The 17,408-nt window shown below is 43.7% G+C and overlaps 1 protein-coding gene across 4 annotated transcripts in view; it reads left to right on the top strand.

The window, feature by feature from the left end:
* The window catches only part of MAPKBP1 (mitogen-activated protein kinase binding protein 1), a 529,170-nt gene that overhangs the window by 46,397 nt on the left and 465,365 nt on the right, over positions 1-17,408 (top strand). For all 4 annotated transcript variants that reach the window (XM_030239799.2, XM_050975227.1, XM_050975226.1 and 1 more), the window contains exons 4-10: positions 7,034-7,096; positions 7,674-7,731; positions 10,741-10,911; positions 14,485-14,622; positions 15,240-15,422; positions 16,555-16,715; positions 17,100-17,289. In XM_030239799.2, coding sequence (XP_030095659.2) covers positions 7,034-7,096; positions 7,674-7,731; positions 10,741-10,911; positions 14,485-14,622; positions 15,240-15,422; positions 16,555-16,715; positions 17,100-17,289 — 964 coding nt within the window. The remainder of the gene's footprint in view (positions 1-7,033; positions 7,097-7,673; positions 7,732-10,740; positions 10,912-14,484; positions 14,623-15,239; positions 15,423-16,554; positions 16,716-17,099; positions 17,290-17,408) is intronic.

Genomic DNA, 17,408 nt, shown 5'->3' on the forward strand with positions numbered 1-17,408 from the left:
GATCTTTTTAACTGTGCTCATGTGTTGAGCTTTTCTAAAGTATTTTTAAAGTGTTTTGGGTGCCATTTCAGATCTCTACATCTGTTCTCTGCCACCTGCAGCTTGAGGTTAGAGGCACAGCTGGTTGATTTAAAGATGTAGTCTGGCAGGTGTAAAGGGGCTGCTGAGAGCAGCAGTGGAAGCTGTCGGCTGTGCATGGCAGGAGTTGATGTTGGCCCTCCCTGTGCAGGGCAGAAACTGAGGAGAAGTTTCCTGGGCACCCAGCCCTGTCCCATCATTTGCAGCAGGGCCTGTTCAGGTAGACAGGCACAAACCACACTGGCAGCAGAAGATCATGAGGATGGTAGCATCCCTGCCAGATGACAGGGAGAGAAAGATGCCTGCTTTTCTGGATGTCATCAAATCATGTGGATATTGGTGGAGATTTTGTAGGGCTCTCAGCTTTGAGGCTCAGTGTAATGGACAAGGTGAATTCAGTAGGCTTAAATGGTGGTGAGAACAGAGACTGCCCTTGTCTGTTTGTGGATTATCCCTATAAATTCTTGACAGCTCAGCTCTGCTGCAGTTTCCTCTGCTGCACTCTCTCCTCTTATTGCAGGTGCACACTGTTTTAAGATATCTCTGAAAGTCAAATTTCTGGAGGCTGAGAAAAGAGTCTGGACAAGTATCTTAAAATATTCCCTGTTCTTCCCTAGGACTGGGCTATTGGAGTCAAGAAATTGGACTTCAGTTTGTCACAGTTCTTCCTGTGGTTTTTCAGAGTAGAGCCAATTGTGTGATGTGTTTGAGCTTCCACTCCTGCAGATTTGGGGTGCCATGCAGCCTTTTAAATAGAGCAAGTGTGTCCCTGGCTGGCAATCAGAAATTTCTACCCTATTAGTTTAGTGACACTAAATATATCACTGACTTTCTTTTTCACAGTGGTTTTCTTGTTCAGTATTTTTGGCCTTTCATTAGCCTGTGTTGGTTTCTGAAGCATGAATTTAGCTGCACCTCTCAGGCTTCCACCTTTTTAATTCTCTCTATCACAGATTGGTACAGGCAGCTCTGGAGGCTTTTCTGCTCGGGCAGTGACACCCAGCTCTTAACCTCTCAACAGATAGATCTTTCTTCTCAGCATGCATGTAATTAATACATTTTGCTTGAAAATGCCTATTCAGTTACATAGTCAGTGTGCACATCCTCTCTCATCACTGTTAACCCACTCCCAGTACTGGCTATGAATTAAAGAAACTTTTTGGCAGGAAGAATTGCCACACAGAAAATTAACACCAGCTTCTGTAGACACTGCTTTGCTCTGATCAAGCTTGCCATGGCAACCAATGCAGTCTAAAAAAGATTTTGTTCTTATCAAAGTCTTTTTTTTCCCCATGCATTTAGTGCATAGGAAGCTGTTGCACTCTCATTTGAATAGCTTTGGGTGAGGGGAAGAGAGCAAGGTATGAGCCAGAAACTGTGAAATGAACCCATTTGAAGGGATGGGACTGTTTGCTCTTTTCATTTATTCTTGCAGTGGCTTGAAAGGAGTATATTGTGGGGGAGAAAAAGAGAAAGCTAATGTGTGTTTTCATGTCTTAATGGAGTTTTCTTTCCTATGTACAGCATCCTCTTCATAGCATAGGCTCCATGCATTTGGGAGAGGAGGACTTGACACATGAGCTTTGTCTACAGCCATGTGTCCATGAGACAGGGCAACGCTGAGTTGGTTGGTTGGAAAGGAATGCTACTGCAGCCTCTTAATTTTCCCAAACCCCTTGTGAAGGGAACCTGTAGAGGAAGGAAAAGGGAAAACACACTTCTGCAGAAATTTGATTTTTGTCAGTTTGCTGAGGAAGGAGATGGTTGAGGTAAGGCAGCTGATAATAGAGGGATGTTGTGAGAAACAGGAGGATGATGAGAAGAGTAAAATACCCAGAAACTATAATTTGGTAAGTACAGAAGTGAAACCAGTAGAAGAAAAGTCAGAAGTAAAGGTGGAGTGACCCACTGCCACTGAATTAGTGAGTCAGATATTTTGTGTAAATGTGATACTGATGTCTGATTCCTCTCCACTCCTTATATGATATTTAGCCCAAGAAATTTGCTCATTTTTTATATTTTGTGGGTCTTTTTGCTTTTGCTGGAGCCTGTGGAAACTACTGTGACATTCCATGCCTTACCCCCTCCTTTCCTCTCCCTCTCCCCCCTCCCTCCCTGTTTTTCATCTGCATACATGATGCACAGTTGTGAAGATATAACCTCCGTGGAGGTTTGGAAAGCTTTCCAAGGAGCTTGTCTTGTTGGCTGATACAAATGAGTTCCCTGGTGGATAACGCTCCTGTTGTCAGTAAAAACCTTTGACGCTGCTGTGAGAGCTAATTCTGTCTTTCCCTTGTGTTACCTGGATGTCCCACAAGAAAGAGGCATACTGGGAAGGATTGCCCAGCTGAGCTGTTTATAAAAGCTGCTTGCATCAGGAAGGTGTGCTTAAGGGTTGTGAGACAGCACCATAGCCCTAGAAATAACGCCTTTCAATATGTGTGCCATTGCCAACAGCCTCTGCAGGAACCAGCATACAAACAGGACACTTGATCTGAGCTGGCTGATGTATGGTTTGTACAGCAGTAATCCATACAGCATGAACAGTTTCTATAAATGTCTTGGAAGTCAGAATATACTTGTGGATTAAAAAGGTGCTGTGATCATCAAGCCTTGTCTGCAGCTGCAGAGGAGATAGGGTTTGTGCTGAAACAAGAGTGCTAACAATGTTGATGTTCTCAACAGCTGATGTGTGCCAGGCTCTGTAGGTCTCATGAGGTGTTTCTGGAGCTAGCCTTAATTTGCATGTTGGCACCAGCATTCAAAAATCTCTCTGCAGACAAAGGTGTCTTGAGCATTTGAATTTGTTTTGAAAGCGTCAGTTTGGGAAAGGGGTGGAGTGTGTGGAACAGGTGATGTGACCATTGTGGAACTTTGTGTTTGAAGTACTTTGCTTTGTCTACGTGTACAGTTGGAAGCTGAATAAAAAGATCAGTGCTCTTACCATTCATCCTTTCCTATCCCTCTGGCTGTAAAATGCTGAATGCAACCTTATAAAGAAGCAGACAAAGGTGGAGGATGGTTATATGGGTGTATGGTCTTTGATGCAACTAATTTTCCATGGTATTTATATTTATTATTTTAACTACTGTAAGATTAAAGCAAGCATAAATGGAAAGGAGTAGATATTTTGACTCTCTGGAGGGCTTGATAGCCTTACTGGATAGGAGGGAGTGTGGAGTAGGTGGGTCAGAAACCTGGTCATTCAGTGTCTCCATTCAGTTTATTTTGCTAGACTGATTTCCTTTGCTAAAATGGAGCATGCCCAGAGTATTAATGAGCTCTGAAATACTCTATTTAGGAAGCTGCTGCAGGTTCTGCTGGACTGAGCTGAGCTGTGAGTGTCTGAGCAGGCAGTGAAGGCCACCCTGTGTCATTGAGCTGCTTAGGTTGTAAAAGAACCTCAGATCATCAACCATTAACCTAACGCTGCCAAGCCACCACTAAGTCATGCCCCTGTGTGCCACATCTCCACATCTTTTAAATACCTCTGGGGATGGCAATTAAACTACTTCTTTGGGCAGCCTGCTCCAGTGCTTGACAAGCTTTTCTGTGAAAAAATATTTCCTAATATCCAATCTAAACCTTTCTGATGCAACTTGAGGCTGTTTTCTAACACTCTGAAGAGATTAAAGAACTAGAAATAGTTTTTGCCTGTTGCGGAAATGTGCTCTTTGGATGGAACGGACTAGAAACCTTCCCAAGCATTTTGAGAGGGAGCTAGTTTACAAACTTGGATGCTCCTGACTCCCAGAACAGGATCTGTGCCCCACTGTATGATGATGGTTTGAGGTTTGCCATCTTGCTTAATAGGGCATCCTTGGAGTTGGCTGAAGTCTTCATTGCCCTTGAGTGTGGCAGAGAGGAGAGGAGTGGTGGAAAATCTGCATGGGAGAGCATTGCAGTAGGGTGGCTTTTGTTGGGTAGCAGTTAATTTAAGAAAACAAGTTCAGAAGACTAATTAATCCTGGCTAAATGGCTTTGTTGGCAAGAAGGTCATAACTAACTACCAAGTTATGTTAATTATTAACTGACAAATCAAAATATCTTCTTTTGATGAGCTTATGATTTAGAATTAATATGTTGTGATATGAATTAGTGCTTGCTCACCTATAAGGCGATACTGTGATTTATGCCCCTGCTCCTCAGTTAGTGTTAATTAATTATGGGTCAAACTCTGTGAATCCAGCATAGAGTTGTCTTAAGACAAAGTTAAAATATCCACATTTGTGATAGCTGCTCTGGCATTAGGATCTGTGTGGCTCTTGAAATGGTCTGTTGATTTGCCCTGGTGTTTGAGCTGGGTGGTGTCTCTTACCTCCCCTGTAGACTCTGGATTTGGCCAAGGTCTGGAGAGTGAGGAGGAAGCCTGCTGGCACACAGGCTGTTCTGGGGTGCCGCTGTGCTAAAATTCATTATTGTAAGTGTCCAAAAGTTCAGCCCTGTAAGTTAATAATGGCAAAGCCCTGGACCTTTGTGGCCCACTACGCTATTCTAGGAAGTGGTTTGTTTGCTTGCCTGGTTTGAAGACAGTGGTTTATATTTTGTATCTTTCCTCTGTTTTTTAAACTGTGTTCACTTCTCTGAAGTCCTGTTTCTCTGCTGAGTTCCTTACAATAAAACAGAAACTTGACTTTAAGAGATGCATAAGAAAGTCTTTGTGAAGATTTCATGTCTGCCCTTTATTCTTTCTGGTTTTCTGAAGCTCATTTTAAGCACAATTAATCCTTATTTTAACTCTGCTGGATTTTGGTCCATTAACCCCATCCAACCATAATGGGGTTTTTGATTTGCTTTTCTGATTAGCTGGAAGCTTGGGATTAGATAGATTTTCACATCTGCTAACTTCCTATTTCATATCTTGTGATTTGCAAGGCTTAACCTTCCCTGACTTGTTAATGGAACACAAACCACCTGCTTCTTTGCACTAATCCCTCAGAAATACGTGGCATGGCTTTGACTTGAAGCTCTCCAGTTTGGTTCCCCAGGGTAAAAAAGACCAATTCTGATCTGAACAAACTGCTCATCTATGCTTTCTCTGCTCTTCCACAAGGTTACATCCCCAACCGTGGCTATCTGCCCTTTAACTGTCAAGAAGGTTTGGTGCCTTTATTACCTTGGCCTTTGGGGTAAGGTATGAGTGGATAAAGGGTGTGTGAAATGGCATAGCTGGAGAGTACAGTAGTCTAAAGGAGGGGAGGCATATCCTGTGCATCCTTGGTGCTTTGGATGCTGGCTTTGAGCTAGCAATATTAATGGAGTGTGGAAGGTCCAGCCAAGGACTCTCAGCTTAAGGTATTAGTGTGTCACTCCTCTTTTCTGCCCTCTTTTCAAAACTGACACTCCTTGTGGCAGTGCAGCCTGGTCAGACCAAAGCTGCCAGGGCTACATGAGGAGATGCCAGAGGCATTGCAGGGCCCTGTCTACCCTGAGCTATGCCTGTAGCACTCCCGGCCCTGCCTGCTGCTGGGGATGTGGAGCAGGGCCTGGAAGGATGCAGCTCTTGTTCCAGGCGCCATGGTGCCAAGGTGCGCTTTGTCCTGTGTGTGAGTGTGCGCCGCCTGTCTTGAAATGTTGCTGAGGTCTGTTGGTGAGGTTCTGCAGTGGATTTCTGTGATACCTCAGCTTTTTGCCCTTCTGATTGGCTGTTTCAGGCCAGCTCCTCTACTTCCTCACTCAAGGCCAACTCCTCTACTTCTCCTGTGTGTCCTGCATGTTTCTCCCAGTGTTTGACGCCTGTAGCCTGGCTTGTGTTACAATCAAGCCCCAGCACAATGGTGATGTGAGTGAAATCCTCAGTGCAGCAAAGGCTGCTGGCAGCGGAGCAGGGACATCCTGCAGTGCTCCTCCAACACTGCAGTGAAGGAGGAGCTGGGACTCTCCAAACTCCAGCAGTGTGTTTTTGTAGAGGGAGAGGCAAAACCCACAGTTTCTGTTTTAGAGGTGAAGTGAAAAATGCGGCACAAGGTCATCAGAGCAATTGTTACTCTATCTTTTTATTCCCATAACAGCATTTTCTGTTACTGGTTGTTACTGTGCTCTGCTGCAATACAAATGCTGTTACATGAAGATTTAAAAATGGTATATAGGATGTTTGTGGAGAGTGGGGAAGGCTGCAGTACATGTGACAGCTGTAGGTTTAGTTGTGGGCTAAGACACGGAGGCAATGTGATGTGGGCAAGAAAAGTGGGAGATGGGTTGTCTTCTCCTTCCTTCCCCCCCATGTCAGCAATAAAGGTGTTTTGCTCACAGTGGAGGTGATTATATTGCTTACCAGGAGCTTAGTATTGCTTGCTTTAGCAGTTCATCTTACTGAGGGATATCTGCAAGGCCCCTGAGCAAGCTGTTTATGCAGATAGACTTCTTAGGTCAATAGTTTTTTGGCATCATATGTCTCACTTCTCAACCGGGCAGTTACTTCTTGTGCTATACTCAGTGGTTTCTGTCCTGTCTGTTCTTAAAGTAAGGCACAGAAATTTAGTGCCTTTAACTCTCCTGCATACCCCCCAGATCTTTTCCAAAAGATCCCCTCTTTCCTTCTTCCCTACCTTCTTACTCTTACACTAGACACACTGCTTTGGTGCCCAGCACATAGGGTCACTTTTATGGCAGGGGACATAATCCATTAGGGCTTTGCACAAGCTTTCATGGCCAATCTTTCTGTCCAGCTTAAACAAACAGACTCAGGACGCCTGGAGGGTGGAAAGGCAATTATTTATGGTACTAGCAAATGGAATTCCTCAACATGGGAGAGACATGATTTCCCTCTGGATTGTTCTTTTGCTTTCTATTTTTCAGTTAACCTCAGCTCAGACTGGGATTAGGGGATAGAACAGCTTTTTGGGACTACTTTTGCTGCTTTTCTTTTTTTTTTTCTTGTCCAACAAGGATAGCTCTTTGGTTATCTTTATGCTTGTGGTGATATAATCTCTCTTTTTGTGTCTCCTTTGTCTAGGTGTGTTGTTGTGCTGTTCAACCCTAGGAAAAATAAGCAACACCATATTCTAAACAGCTCCAGGTGAGTAAAGCTTTAAGCTGGACTTGCTTTCTGTGAGGTGAATTCAAGACTTTTATGGCTTGACTGAAGTGCAGGAGCTGTTGTTGCCCCAGGCTAAATCCCCTTGGTTAGAGTTGCCTTGGGGACAGGCTGCCTGCTGCTTTGCCTCCACCTCCTTCTGACATGAGGTGCTACTGCTGACAAAGTACCACCTCATAAACATTGTGATCCCAAGAGGAACTGGTAATGGTCATGACATGGAGGGATCTTACTACAGCTCCATGGTATCTGACTTTTTTTCCTCCCTCCACCTAAAATGATGACTTCATTATTGAAGCCAGCAGTGTGACATGGTCCTGCACCTGGAATAAAGGTGCAGCAATGAACCTCAACTTTTGGATCTTTTCTGCTGCTTTAAGCTGCTGTTTAAAACTTGGGCACCAGGGAGTCCCCATGGCAAAGCAAAACCATTATGTCAGGCTATTATGGGTGACTTCAGCATTTTTTCAGTTTGTCTCAACCTACTCCCCAGTCATGATGTGTTGAAATGAAGTCACAATGTTGGAAATGTTTCTCAGTGTTATTTTCTCTGTTTTAGGAAAACAATTACAGCACTTGCTTTCTCTCCAGATGGAAAATATTTGGTTACAGGAGAGGTAAGTGTGAGAGGAGAGAGGGTGCACCTTATCCATTATTGCACTTTGAAGCAGGGCAGAGTGGCTTAGAAGAAACAGGCTGTTTTCACACAGAGAAGTGAGTTCCAATGTTGCCTCACTGTTCAGTGGACCTGCTGGCTTATGGGTGGCACTGGGTGCTCCTGCTGGGAGTTTTTAACTATGTCAGTTTGGGGGATGGGTCTTCTGGGGTGGCATCTGTGGGCTGAAGGTAGAATGAAAATAAGCAAAAGAACACACAGTATCGTTCTACTCTAGCATCAATGAAGAGTACTTGGATGGTCCAGAATATTGGCCTGAGTTTAGCATTGTCCCTTCAGGATTTCAGAAAGTAACTGAAGCCAGAAACAGTGTTGTAGAAAAAATGAAAAGTGTGCATGGAGTGGAGTTTTAGGAATAGTCGCAGAAGATGCTGGTGCCTGTGGTTTGGCATTGTTTGTTTGGCTGGGGGCAGCAATTGCTTCCTCTTTCCCAACATGCCCAAGGGGGAGAAAAAGGATGAGTACACTGTGTGTCTGTTCTGCATTAGAAGTTCAAGACACAGGCTGTGTCATGAGGCTGGAATTGCTAGATGTTAAAAATCCACAGAAATGCTGACCTTCATATGGTTGGGCTTAGTTTGCTCTTGTGTGTGATTAATGGCAGTTTACCACTAGTCCCTGTGCCTCTGTAAGAGAGGGGGAGGGAGCATGTGTGAGACAGGTCTCCTCCTGAGCCTCAGCCACAGGGAGGAGAAGTGTGTCACTGTCCTGTGTTGGAGCTGTCAAGGTGGAGACTGTTCTCTCCAGAGGTCCCCAGTGTGGTCACTGTGATGGCAGCTGTCATGTTCCCAGGTGGCTCCAAACCTGGGCCTGAATCCTGTATGGATCAGACCGAGGGTACAAATAAGAGTGAATTTTTTTGGATAGAGGCTACCATGACACAGGAAAAGTAAGCATGAATTTTCCATCATTAGGTGTTGTGATTAGGTTTTTTTGTGAAAACATGAGGTTTCACAGCTCATGGTATTCAGTTCTGATGATTCTGGTGCCTTCTTTTATTTTTAAAAGGTTCTTTAAAAATTTCTGGTGCTTGATGCTTTTCATTAGGAGTAAGAAAAATGCTAAAAAATGAAGTGGTAACTTTACTTGCTAACAAACTTTTCTGATTGAAAGTTTATTGGGGTAAATGGTAAATTAAAATTATTTTTAAAAAAAAGCCGTTCCAGTTATATTTGAACTTTGTAGGGGTTTTATTGTTATTCTTGTTGTTGTAGGGGGAGGTTTTGGGGATTTTGTGGGGTTTTTTGTTGTTTTTTTTTTTTCCCCTTGTTGCAAAACATGTCTCCTCTTGCCCTGTTGTAAAATCATTTATTTTTTCAGTATCCTCCCTCGTGTCTGAGATTTGAATTATTGCTTAGTGTAGCAGTGTCCCCTGCTGGTGTCAGCAGTCGTGCCTTAGTTCATCCCCTGTCCCACAGGGAAATGCTTTCTGAGTTCACTTTCTCAAGCTCCCTTGTAGCTGCATTATGCTAATTCTGCCTAATAACACCTTAGTTTTCTGTATGGCTGGCTTTTCAGGAAGGAGAGCGTGGAGGTTAGTCCTTGGCTGCCATACGTATTAAATGTCTTTTACATATTTCAAATTCATAAGAAAACTCTTTTTTTTTTTTTTTCTCTTTTTAATTATTATTGTTAATTTCTCCGCTTGGAGGTGTAGAGCCCTTGTCCATGGGGGTAACACAGAGCGGCCTTTTGGTGAGCATTTCTTAAAAGATGAAATGCCAATTCAGTTTGTTAAGGTCCTGGGATGTATGCTAAGTTACTGGGAAATAGTTTTATATGTAGGTATGTGTTTAATTATAGCAGTTGTTTTGAAGAGCAGCTGATTCAGCTCATTGTAATATCTTGCCAGCCACCTTGAGACGTGAGCTCTGTGTTGCAGGAGGGAGAACTGTACCAACTGCGGTGAAATCTGACCATGGCATTTTTCCAGGCCACAAGCAGTTGCTTAGAAGAGCTTTTGAACAAGGCAATTAAAACATGCACAATTTTAAGCTTTTAAAGCTTCAAGTTCTACTTGTGATAAGACTTGCCTCTCCCACACAATTAAATGACTGACTTAAAACCAATCAAAAAGGTACTAGTCTCCATGTTGCCATGGATATATTATCTTACAAGCTACTGTTTTGACAGACTTCAGTGTGGAATCATGAGCAGTTCCTTGAGTAAGATTTGCCCATCAAGCACATTTTAGCCAGCATTTCAGCTCGTCTTGTGCGCCTTGTTTTTAATTTGGTTTGATAAGAAACAATTAAACAAAAGAATAGATTTGTCTGGCAGAAAATGCTGAATTGGCATTTCTGTTTCTCTAGAGAGCAAACATTAAACCAGAGGCTCTGTTCTCTCCATGTCTTTTTCTCTGACATTACCCTACCCACACTCTTTTGGGCAGAATGCATCTGTGTGTTACCTTGTGACAGAAATGATGCTGCTAGCCTCTCAGAGGCTTCCCTCAGATGGTGTGTGAGAGTTCCCACAACAGCCATGTCATGTTTTTGTAAGGCATGACCTGGTTCGATATCTCAGATGTCTATGTTGTGTTAGGAGCAGAGGATGTGAGGGCTTTTCATTCACTGGGTCTAGGGATAACAAAATATTATAATCCTTTTCACAAGCAGGCTGTAAGTTCCCATTACAAACACCAGGGATGTGCATCAAGAGTATTGTTCTCGTCCCTGGCTAGAGCAGGGACTAGCATTTTGTGAGTAGCATAAGAAGAGGTTTAAAGCAGGGGAGGTGGTATTAATTTGCACAGCTGTTGAAATGCATATACCCCTTAGCTGGTTGGTCTCAACCTGGGCTTTAAAGAATCAAAGGAACTGCTAAACCTATTGTGAGTGCACCATGTAGACATCTTTTTCCCAGCTCCTGCACATTTACATGCTCAAATGTGTCAGAACTGATTTTTGGGTTACACCTCCTGTTCTGTGTCTGTTCCTGTCCCTTCCAGAGCGGCCACATGCCAGCAGTTCGGGTGTGGGACGTGGCTGAGCGAAGCCAGGTGGCAGAGCTCCAGGAGCACAAGTATGGTGTGGCCTGTGTGGCCTTCTCCCCCAGCTCCAAGTACATTGTGTCAGTGGGCTACCAGCATGACATGATTGTCAACGTGTGGTCATGGAAGGTAAGTTTTCGAGGAGGTTGGGTGGACCACACAGTGTTGCTAAATCAGAAAGAGCTGCCGGTCTGACTGTAAACTACTTCAGTTCCATCTTGCTTTCTGTTTTTTAAAATTCTGTAGTTATTATTTGTTTTTTGACATTCATAGACACAGACAAATTTGGACAAGAGAGAAAGCTGTGGTCCCTTAGGGAAGGTCTAAGTCATTTCCATGAAGGGATATTCTTTATGCTTGGAAATGTGTTACATTTTTCTGTCCAGCCAGAAAAGCCTGGGCTTTGAAACCTTGCCAGACTATTGTGTTTTTTAGAGGCTTATTAAAATCTAATTTATGAGGTTAAGGAAGGAAACTCTCATCAGCCAGAGATTTCTTTTGTAGTGTAGTGGATACTCTTGGCTTGTTTTGATTTTTTTTATGTCAGAGTTTGTGATACTCTGATCCCATCCTTGGTGGGTGAGAAAAGGAATGTAGGGAATTCATAATGGGTGAAAGCTGATGAAAATCTCTCTGCCTGTCAGTGGATTGAGGCAACTCTTGGTAGAAACAAAGAGTTGCCTCAATCCTCTAGTAAACATTTAAGCTTTTGTTTTTTGTAGATAAGAAAATAAACATTTCTTTTTTGTGCGCTAGGAGTCTTTTGTATTAATAGATGCTCCTGCTACCTCTTCAAGTGCTGCAACTCTCTCTAAAAGAGATATGATTTAAGAAAAAAAATCAATGCATCTGTTAAATCTCACAGGATCATAGAATCATAGAATGGTTTGGGTTGGAAGGGGCCCTAAATATTACCTAATTCCAATTCCCCTGCCATGGGCAGGGATACTTCCCTCTAGACCAGGTGGAAACCCCATCACAGCCCTATCCAGTCTTGTCTTGAACATTTCTGGGTATGGGGCATCCTCAGCTTCTCTGGGCAGGCTGCTCCAGTGCCTCACCACCTTCACAGTAAAGAATTTCTTCTCAATAGTTAATCTAAATCTACCTTATTTCAGTTAAAAACCATTACTGCTTGTCCTATCACTACACTTCCTGATGAAACGTCCATCCCCATGTTTCCTGTAGGCCTCCTTTAGGTACTCAGAGCCTCCTCTTCTCTTGTAGCTTCTAAATCCACAATCACTTAGTATGTTACTCTCTTCATCACATTTTCTGTAATTTAAGATCTCACTGTTATCTTCTATGTGAGCTGAAGTTTGTCTTTGCTGTTTTTTCAGATAGCTAAATACTGTGTGTAGTGAGAGAACCCAAGTGTGCATGTCTGTGTTGCAAATTGAGTGTTCAGTCTTTGGATTATTTCTAGTTATACAAATGAAAGTAGTGATTTGGTCAGGGTTACAATGCATGGCACGTGTGAAACAGTACAAGTAGTTTTGCTTTCCCTTGCTTATCTGGGTTTTTCTGTTCACTGTATAATTGTGCACATGAGAACTTTTGAGGTAAGGACTGTCTGACTCTTTCCTGCTGAAGAACACACACTTTAAGCTTATGCTCCAGACTGTGATGGGAGCTCTAACTGGCCTTTACTTTGCAGGCCAGACACCAACCAAAACTAGAGATACTTTACCTGACCAAAGTCAATAAAGACTGAGAATACAGATCTCCTGAAGCATATTCCTTCACTTTTAACCACAACCCTTCTATCGTCTGTGCTGCTGCTTTGATTTCCCCATTTTTCCTGCCTGGTGGACCTAGTCATTTGACTGTGATGGAAAAGAAAAACCGTGTTGTCTGTAGGATTCTCTTGCTTCCCTAAATAAAGACCACAGCAATGATCCAGATGTTGAGGTCTGCAAGAGTCTTAAGCTTTTCTCTGTCCACTGTCTTGAAAGAAGTTATGATAATTGCTGCCTTTCCTTCATTCTGGGTTGGGGGATCCTCCATGGTGATGGTGCAGCAGGCTAGACTCCCCTTGAACTTGTTTCTTCAGTTCTGCCAGCAGTTTCTTCAGTTCTCCCCACAGTCCGATGGGGCCCTTGGAGTGACACAGTTTGTGTGCTAGAGCATTGTGTCTGGAAGACTGGGAGCAGGTGAATCCCTGAAAGGAAGGGTAAAGGAAACACAGCAAGAATGAAAAGGGGTGCACTGTTGTCAGCCATTTGCTGCATGCTTGCAAATCCACAACAGACAAAGCAGAAGACTTGTTTATCTCACTTCTAACTGGGGAAAGGCAGGGGGAGGAAAACAGAGCAATGGTGCTCTGTGATGCTGCCATCTGACCATTCTGCCTGAGCAGTCTCCATTCTGTTTTCTGTACCTGCATCTTCTTCCTCCTTTCCCAAACTTTGCCGTTTTGAGGTGCACATTTGAAGTATAACCGATTTTGCTTTTTCTCTTCCAGTACAGTGATGGTCTTTGAGTATTTTTAGTCTTTTGATAAAGTATAACGTGTTTCAAGAGAAAGAAGAATTTATGGAAGAACCAGTTCAGTTTTCCCTGTGAAACATACCAGTTCCTCATCTTGAGTGCAACGCCCTCATTGCTGCCTGGGGGCTGGGGGAGTTCTTCCTTGGGCTGGTGTAGGCGAGACTGGGGGTTGCACGGTCGGGACGGATGGAGACGAGAGATCTCTGAAGCCAGGTCGTGGAACTTGCGGTTTATTGCAAAGGGCGTGGGTACAGGGCCCTGCTGGGAGCTGCCAGCTGCAGCTTGGAGCAGGCCTGAGAGGAGAGAGAGGACAAGAGGGTAATAACTTAAAAGGCAAGAGCTAAGAGCATAGAAAAGTAAGAGCAAGAGAGCAAGAGTATGAGAGCAAGAGCAAGAGAACAAGAGCACAAGAGCAAAAGTAAGAGAATAAGAGAGTGAAGTTCCCGTTACAATACAATAAATCATCTTCTGTGTTGAATATTCTGATTCTCACTAACCAATCTAGTAGAGTATACAAATTCTATAGCATTTACATACAACCTATAAGAATCACTACATTACCATACTGTGCTACATTTTTAACCCTAAATCTACTCTTCGGACCCCTTCTGCCAAGCTGGCAGGGTCTGCTCTGACCCTTGGACCTGCCTGCTTGCAGAGGGTATTGTTTCATCAAAAGGGGATTACCTTCAGCCGGCCACACCATTGTTTTCCCGTTGTTCGGTAACTAAGGGATGTCAAACCTTGCTTTCATTTCAATCTCGCTTATAGTTTCTATATTCTCAAAATCTTTTTCCAGGCAATCATATTTGTAAGGCTTTCCTGTTTCATCTTCCCCAACAGGCTGGCCTACATCTGCATTTGCTGTTTAGGAAGGGAAATGGGTTTGCTCTGAGCTCCTGGTGATTGTGAAACCCACATGTTTGTCATGGCTCACATACCAAGTTCCTGCAGGCACTAGTGCCTGCTGATTTGTTCTTGATCATAGTTAATGTGGAAGAGGAATTGAATATAAATGTGAATTATACTGTCTGCCAAATCAGTGTTCCCAGCTAACGCTGAGGAGGTTGTATACAGACGTGAATGGGGAATAGTTTGGGTTTCATCTTTTCGCTGCTGCACTGCTTGTACTGGATATGTGTCTGTAATTAAAATTAGTTTCCTTTGCTTCTGAGCAGTGAAATTAAGCAATCTAAACAACTGTGTTTCCAGAAAAACATCGTTGTGGCAGCCAACAAAGTCTCAAGTAAAGTGACAGCAGTGTCATTCTCGGAGGACTGCAGTTACTTTGTCACTGCTGGAAATCGACATATCAAGTTCTGGTACCTGGATGACAGCAAAACCTCCAAGGTGAGAGAAAGTGCATCAAGGCCAACCTGTAAACAGGCATTTCTGTCTTAGAGCAGGATGGATTTTGCCCCAGTGAGCTGCGGGAAGTGGGAAATTGTTTATTTTTCTGGGATGCAAGGATAGCTTTCCACCCCTGGCTCTCAAGTCTCATGGGCTGATAGGGCTAAAAGCTTGTGTTGCACTGATGTAGGGATGTCACTCCTGGAGTTGCATAGCAGCATGCTTGTTCTTTAGTAATCACATATACTGAAGAACAAATAAACTAGAAAAGAGCTGCAGTCATATTTAAGTCCTTGGAGCACAGAGGTGGGGAAAGATCTTTGACATTGGCATGAGCATCTCAAGAGCATGTGAGTGTAATTTTGAAGGATCTGCCAAAGTGTTTAACAGTTTTAGCTGTTTTGTTATTCTCTGGGAGGCAGAATCCACCTATGGTGATTTTTCTGTGTGCTCATGAACAGTTGTAAACATGAACAGCAAGTAAAACCTCTCCTTGTAGGCTATTTACAGTTCTCTCTTTGAATCATTTCAGCACTAAGGGATTGATGTTCTAAAAAAAATCACTGCCTGCCTGAAGTGCCTTGCTGTATTTGTAGCAAACTGTTTTCTGTTGATAGGTCAATGCCACAGTCCCCTTGCTGGGTCGCTCGGGATTGCTTGGAGAACTGAGGAACAACTTCTTTGCGGACGTGGCTTGTGGAAGGGGCAAAAAAGCTGACAGCACTTTCTGTATCACATCCTCAGGCCTGCTCTGTGAATTCAATGAAAAAAGGCTGCTAGACAAGTGGGTGGAGCTGAGGGTGAGTTTTACATCCTCCTATTCTGCTCGAGTGGAGCAGGAAGAACAAATAATAAGGGCACTCAGAGGTACAAGCTGACCACAAGCAGTGAAAATAATTGTGCCTCTGCAACCCTGTGATTTACTCTGGAAGGCTGGGCAAGAATAGTGTTATTTCTTGGCAAAGGGATTTTACTGATCTTTGAGTCTCTGTCATTCTCATGCCTCAGCATTACAAGGACTGCTCTACTAGCAAAGCAATGTCCTTGTGGCAACTCCTGTATAGTCCCTTCTGTCTTGGATGGGGCAAGTAGGAGTTTTAGAAGGATTCTGGTTTCTATCCACTCTGCAGTGTCTTACTTGCCTTGTGCATCTCAAATGCAGGTTCCCAAGATGCTAGTTGATTTGGCTATTCTAAACTACCAGGCTGGTCCATAGTTAAGAGTTTGATCACACTTGTTTTCCTTTCAATTGAATGTAACATGCCCACCTCCAAGGATTCTGTGTATTAAAATCAAGGGGGAAAGTCTGTCCACGCTTTCACTTAAGTGAAATGCCTCTTATTTTCTTTCCTTTCCTTTCTAAAATCTGCCTTTCTCTCTCGCTCAGAATACAGACAGCTTCACAGTAAGTTGAAAAAACTTTTTGCATTGAACTCATCCCCTTTTCACCACACTTCATTTTGTGCCATTCTCTGCCATTTGTACAGATCCCAAAGGGAGGGGAAGAAAATCCATTTTGTTCTGTTTCTTATCCCCTTCCGACAGGTAATGTGTTGGTGTGCTAGTAGAGGGTGAGGTGCTGCTTGCCTGCCAGTGTCATTGAATGCCACAGAAATAAAAGCAATGTTCAGAGTAGGACTCAGCTAGAGCAAATGTGTACCTTGGCTGGCCTCCCATCATAGAGGGTGGCAGAGAAACTGGACTTTTTTCTAACTGCTTGGGATCTGCAGTGGACCTTGGCTGGAAAGTTCTTCAGTAAGGAAAAATGGATTTTTAGGCTTTTTCTTACTCCCAGGGCTCGACTTCACTGCCGTTGTTCTGACCATGACTCCTTTGTCTGTCAGTTCGCTGTTCTCCCTGACGTGTGTCTGGTGACCTTTGACATGAGAGCACATTTCTCATTTGCTCTCTCATGTGCTGTGTCCTCCTCAGACCACTGTGGCAAACTGCATCTCTGTGAATCATGACTACATTTTCTGTGGCTGCGCTGATGGCACCGTGCGGATTTTTAACCCTCTGAACCTTCACTTTGTCACTACTCTGCCAAAGCCACACTTCCTGGGAACTGACATCGCAAGTGTGACTGAGGCCAGGTACTGTGGAGAAGGGTGGATGAGAGCAAGGGAGGCTTGTGGGGGTTAGAAGTTCTCCCCAGACTTTTGCCATCGGGAGCATGCTCTTTTTATGGATTAAAGTTGGTAGCCTGTTGCAGATCTCTCTGAGCTGTTGCAGGCTTGCTCTGTATGACTGGTCAACAGTTGGATGGCAAGGAGAAAGATTTTTGCCATGGGGCTTTGAGGCTTCTTTTGGGACTTTGGTTGCTCAAGAGACAGGTCTTCCTGGCCAGCTACTCTACCTATAGATGCCATTGTTCATCTCAACAGCACCCGATGGAGAATCTGAGCTCTCCTGTTTGAGCATTGCCCCAACTCCTAGGAAGCACAAGTTAACTGGGCTGTTGTTCTCTCTTTGTGCAGCCGTCTTTTCTCTGGTGTGGCTGATGCAAAGTATCCAGACACGATTGCCTTGACCTTTGACCCCACCAACCAGTGGCTTTCCTGTGTATACAATGACCACAGCCTGTATGTGTGGGATGTCAAAGATCCAAAGAAAGTGGGCAAGGTGTACTCTGCTTTGTATCACTCTTCCTGTGTGTGGAACATTGAGGTAAGTTGTCTGCAGACACAGGTGTTGGATTGTGAGTTGCAGCTGAGAAAGTCATCAGACGAGCTGCCAAATTTGAATGCAAATGCTAACTGTAGAGGGAATTGACTCAGATTTTCACT

Source organism: Serinus canaria, chromosome 5 (genome assembly GCF_022539315.1).
Source record: "Serinus canaria isolate serCan28SL12 chromosome 5, serCan2020, whole genome shotgun sequence".
NCBI classification, from domain to species: Eukaryota; Metazoa; Chordata; class Aves; order Passeriformes; family Fringillidae; genus Serinus; species Serinus canaria.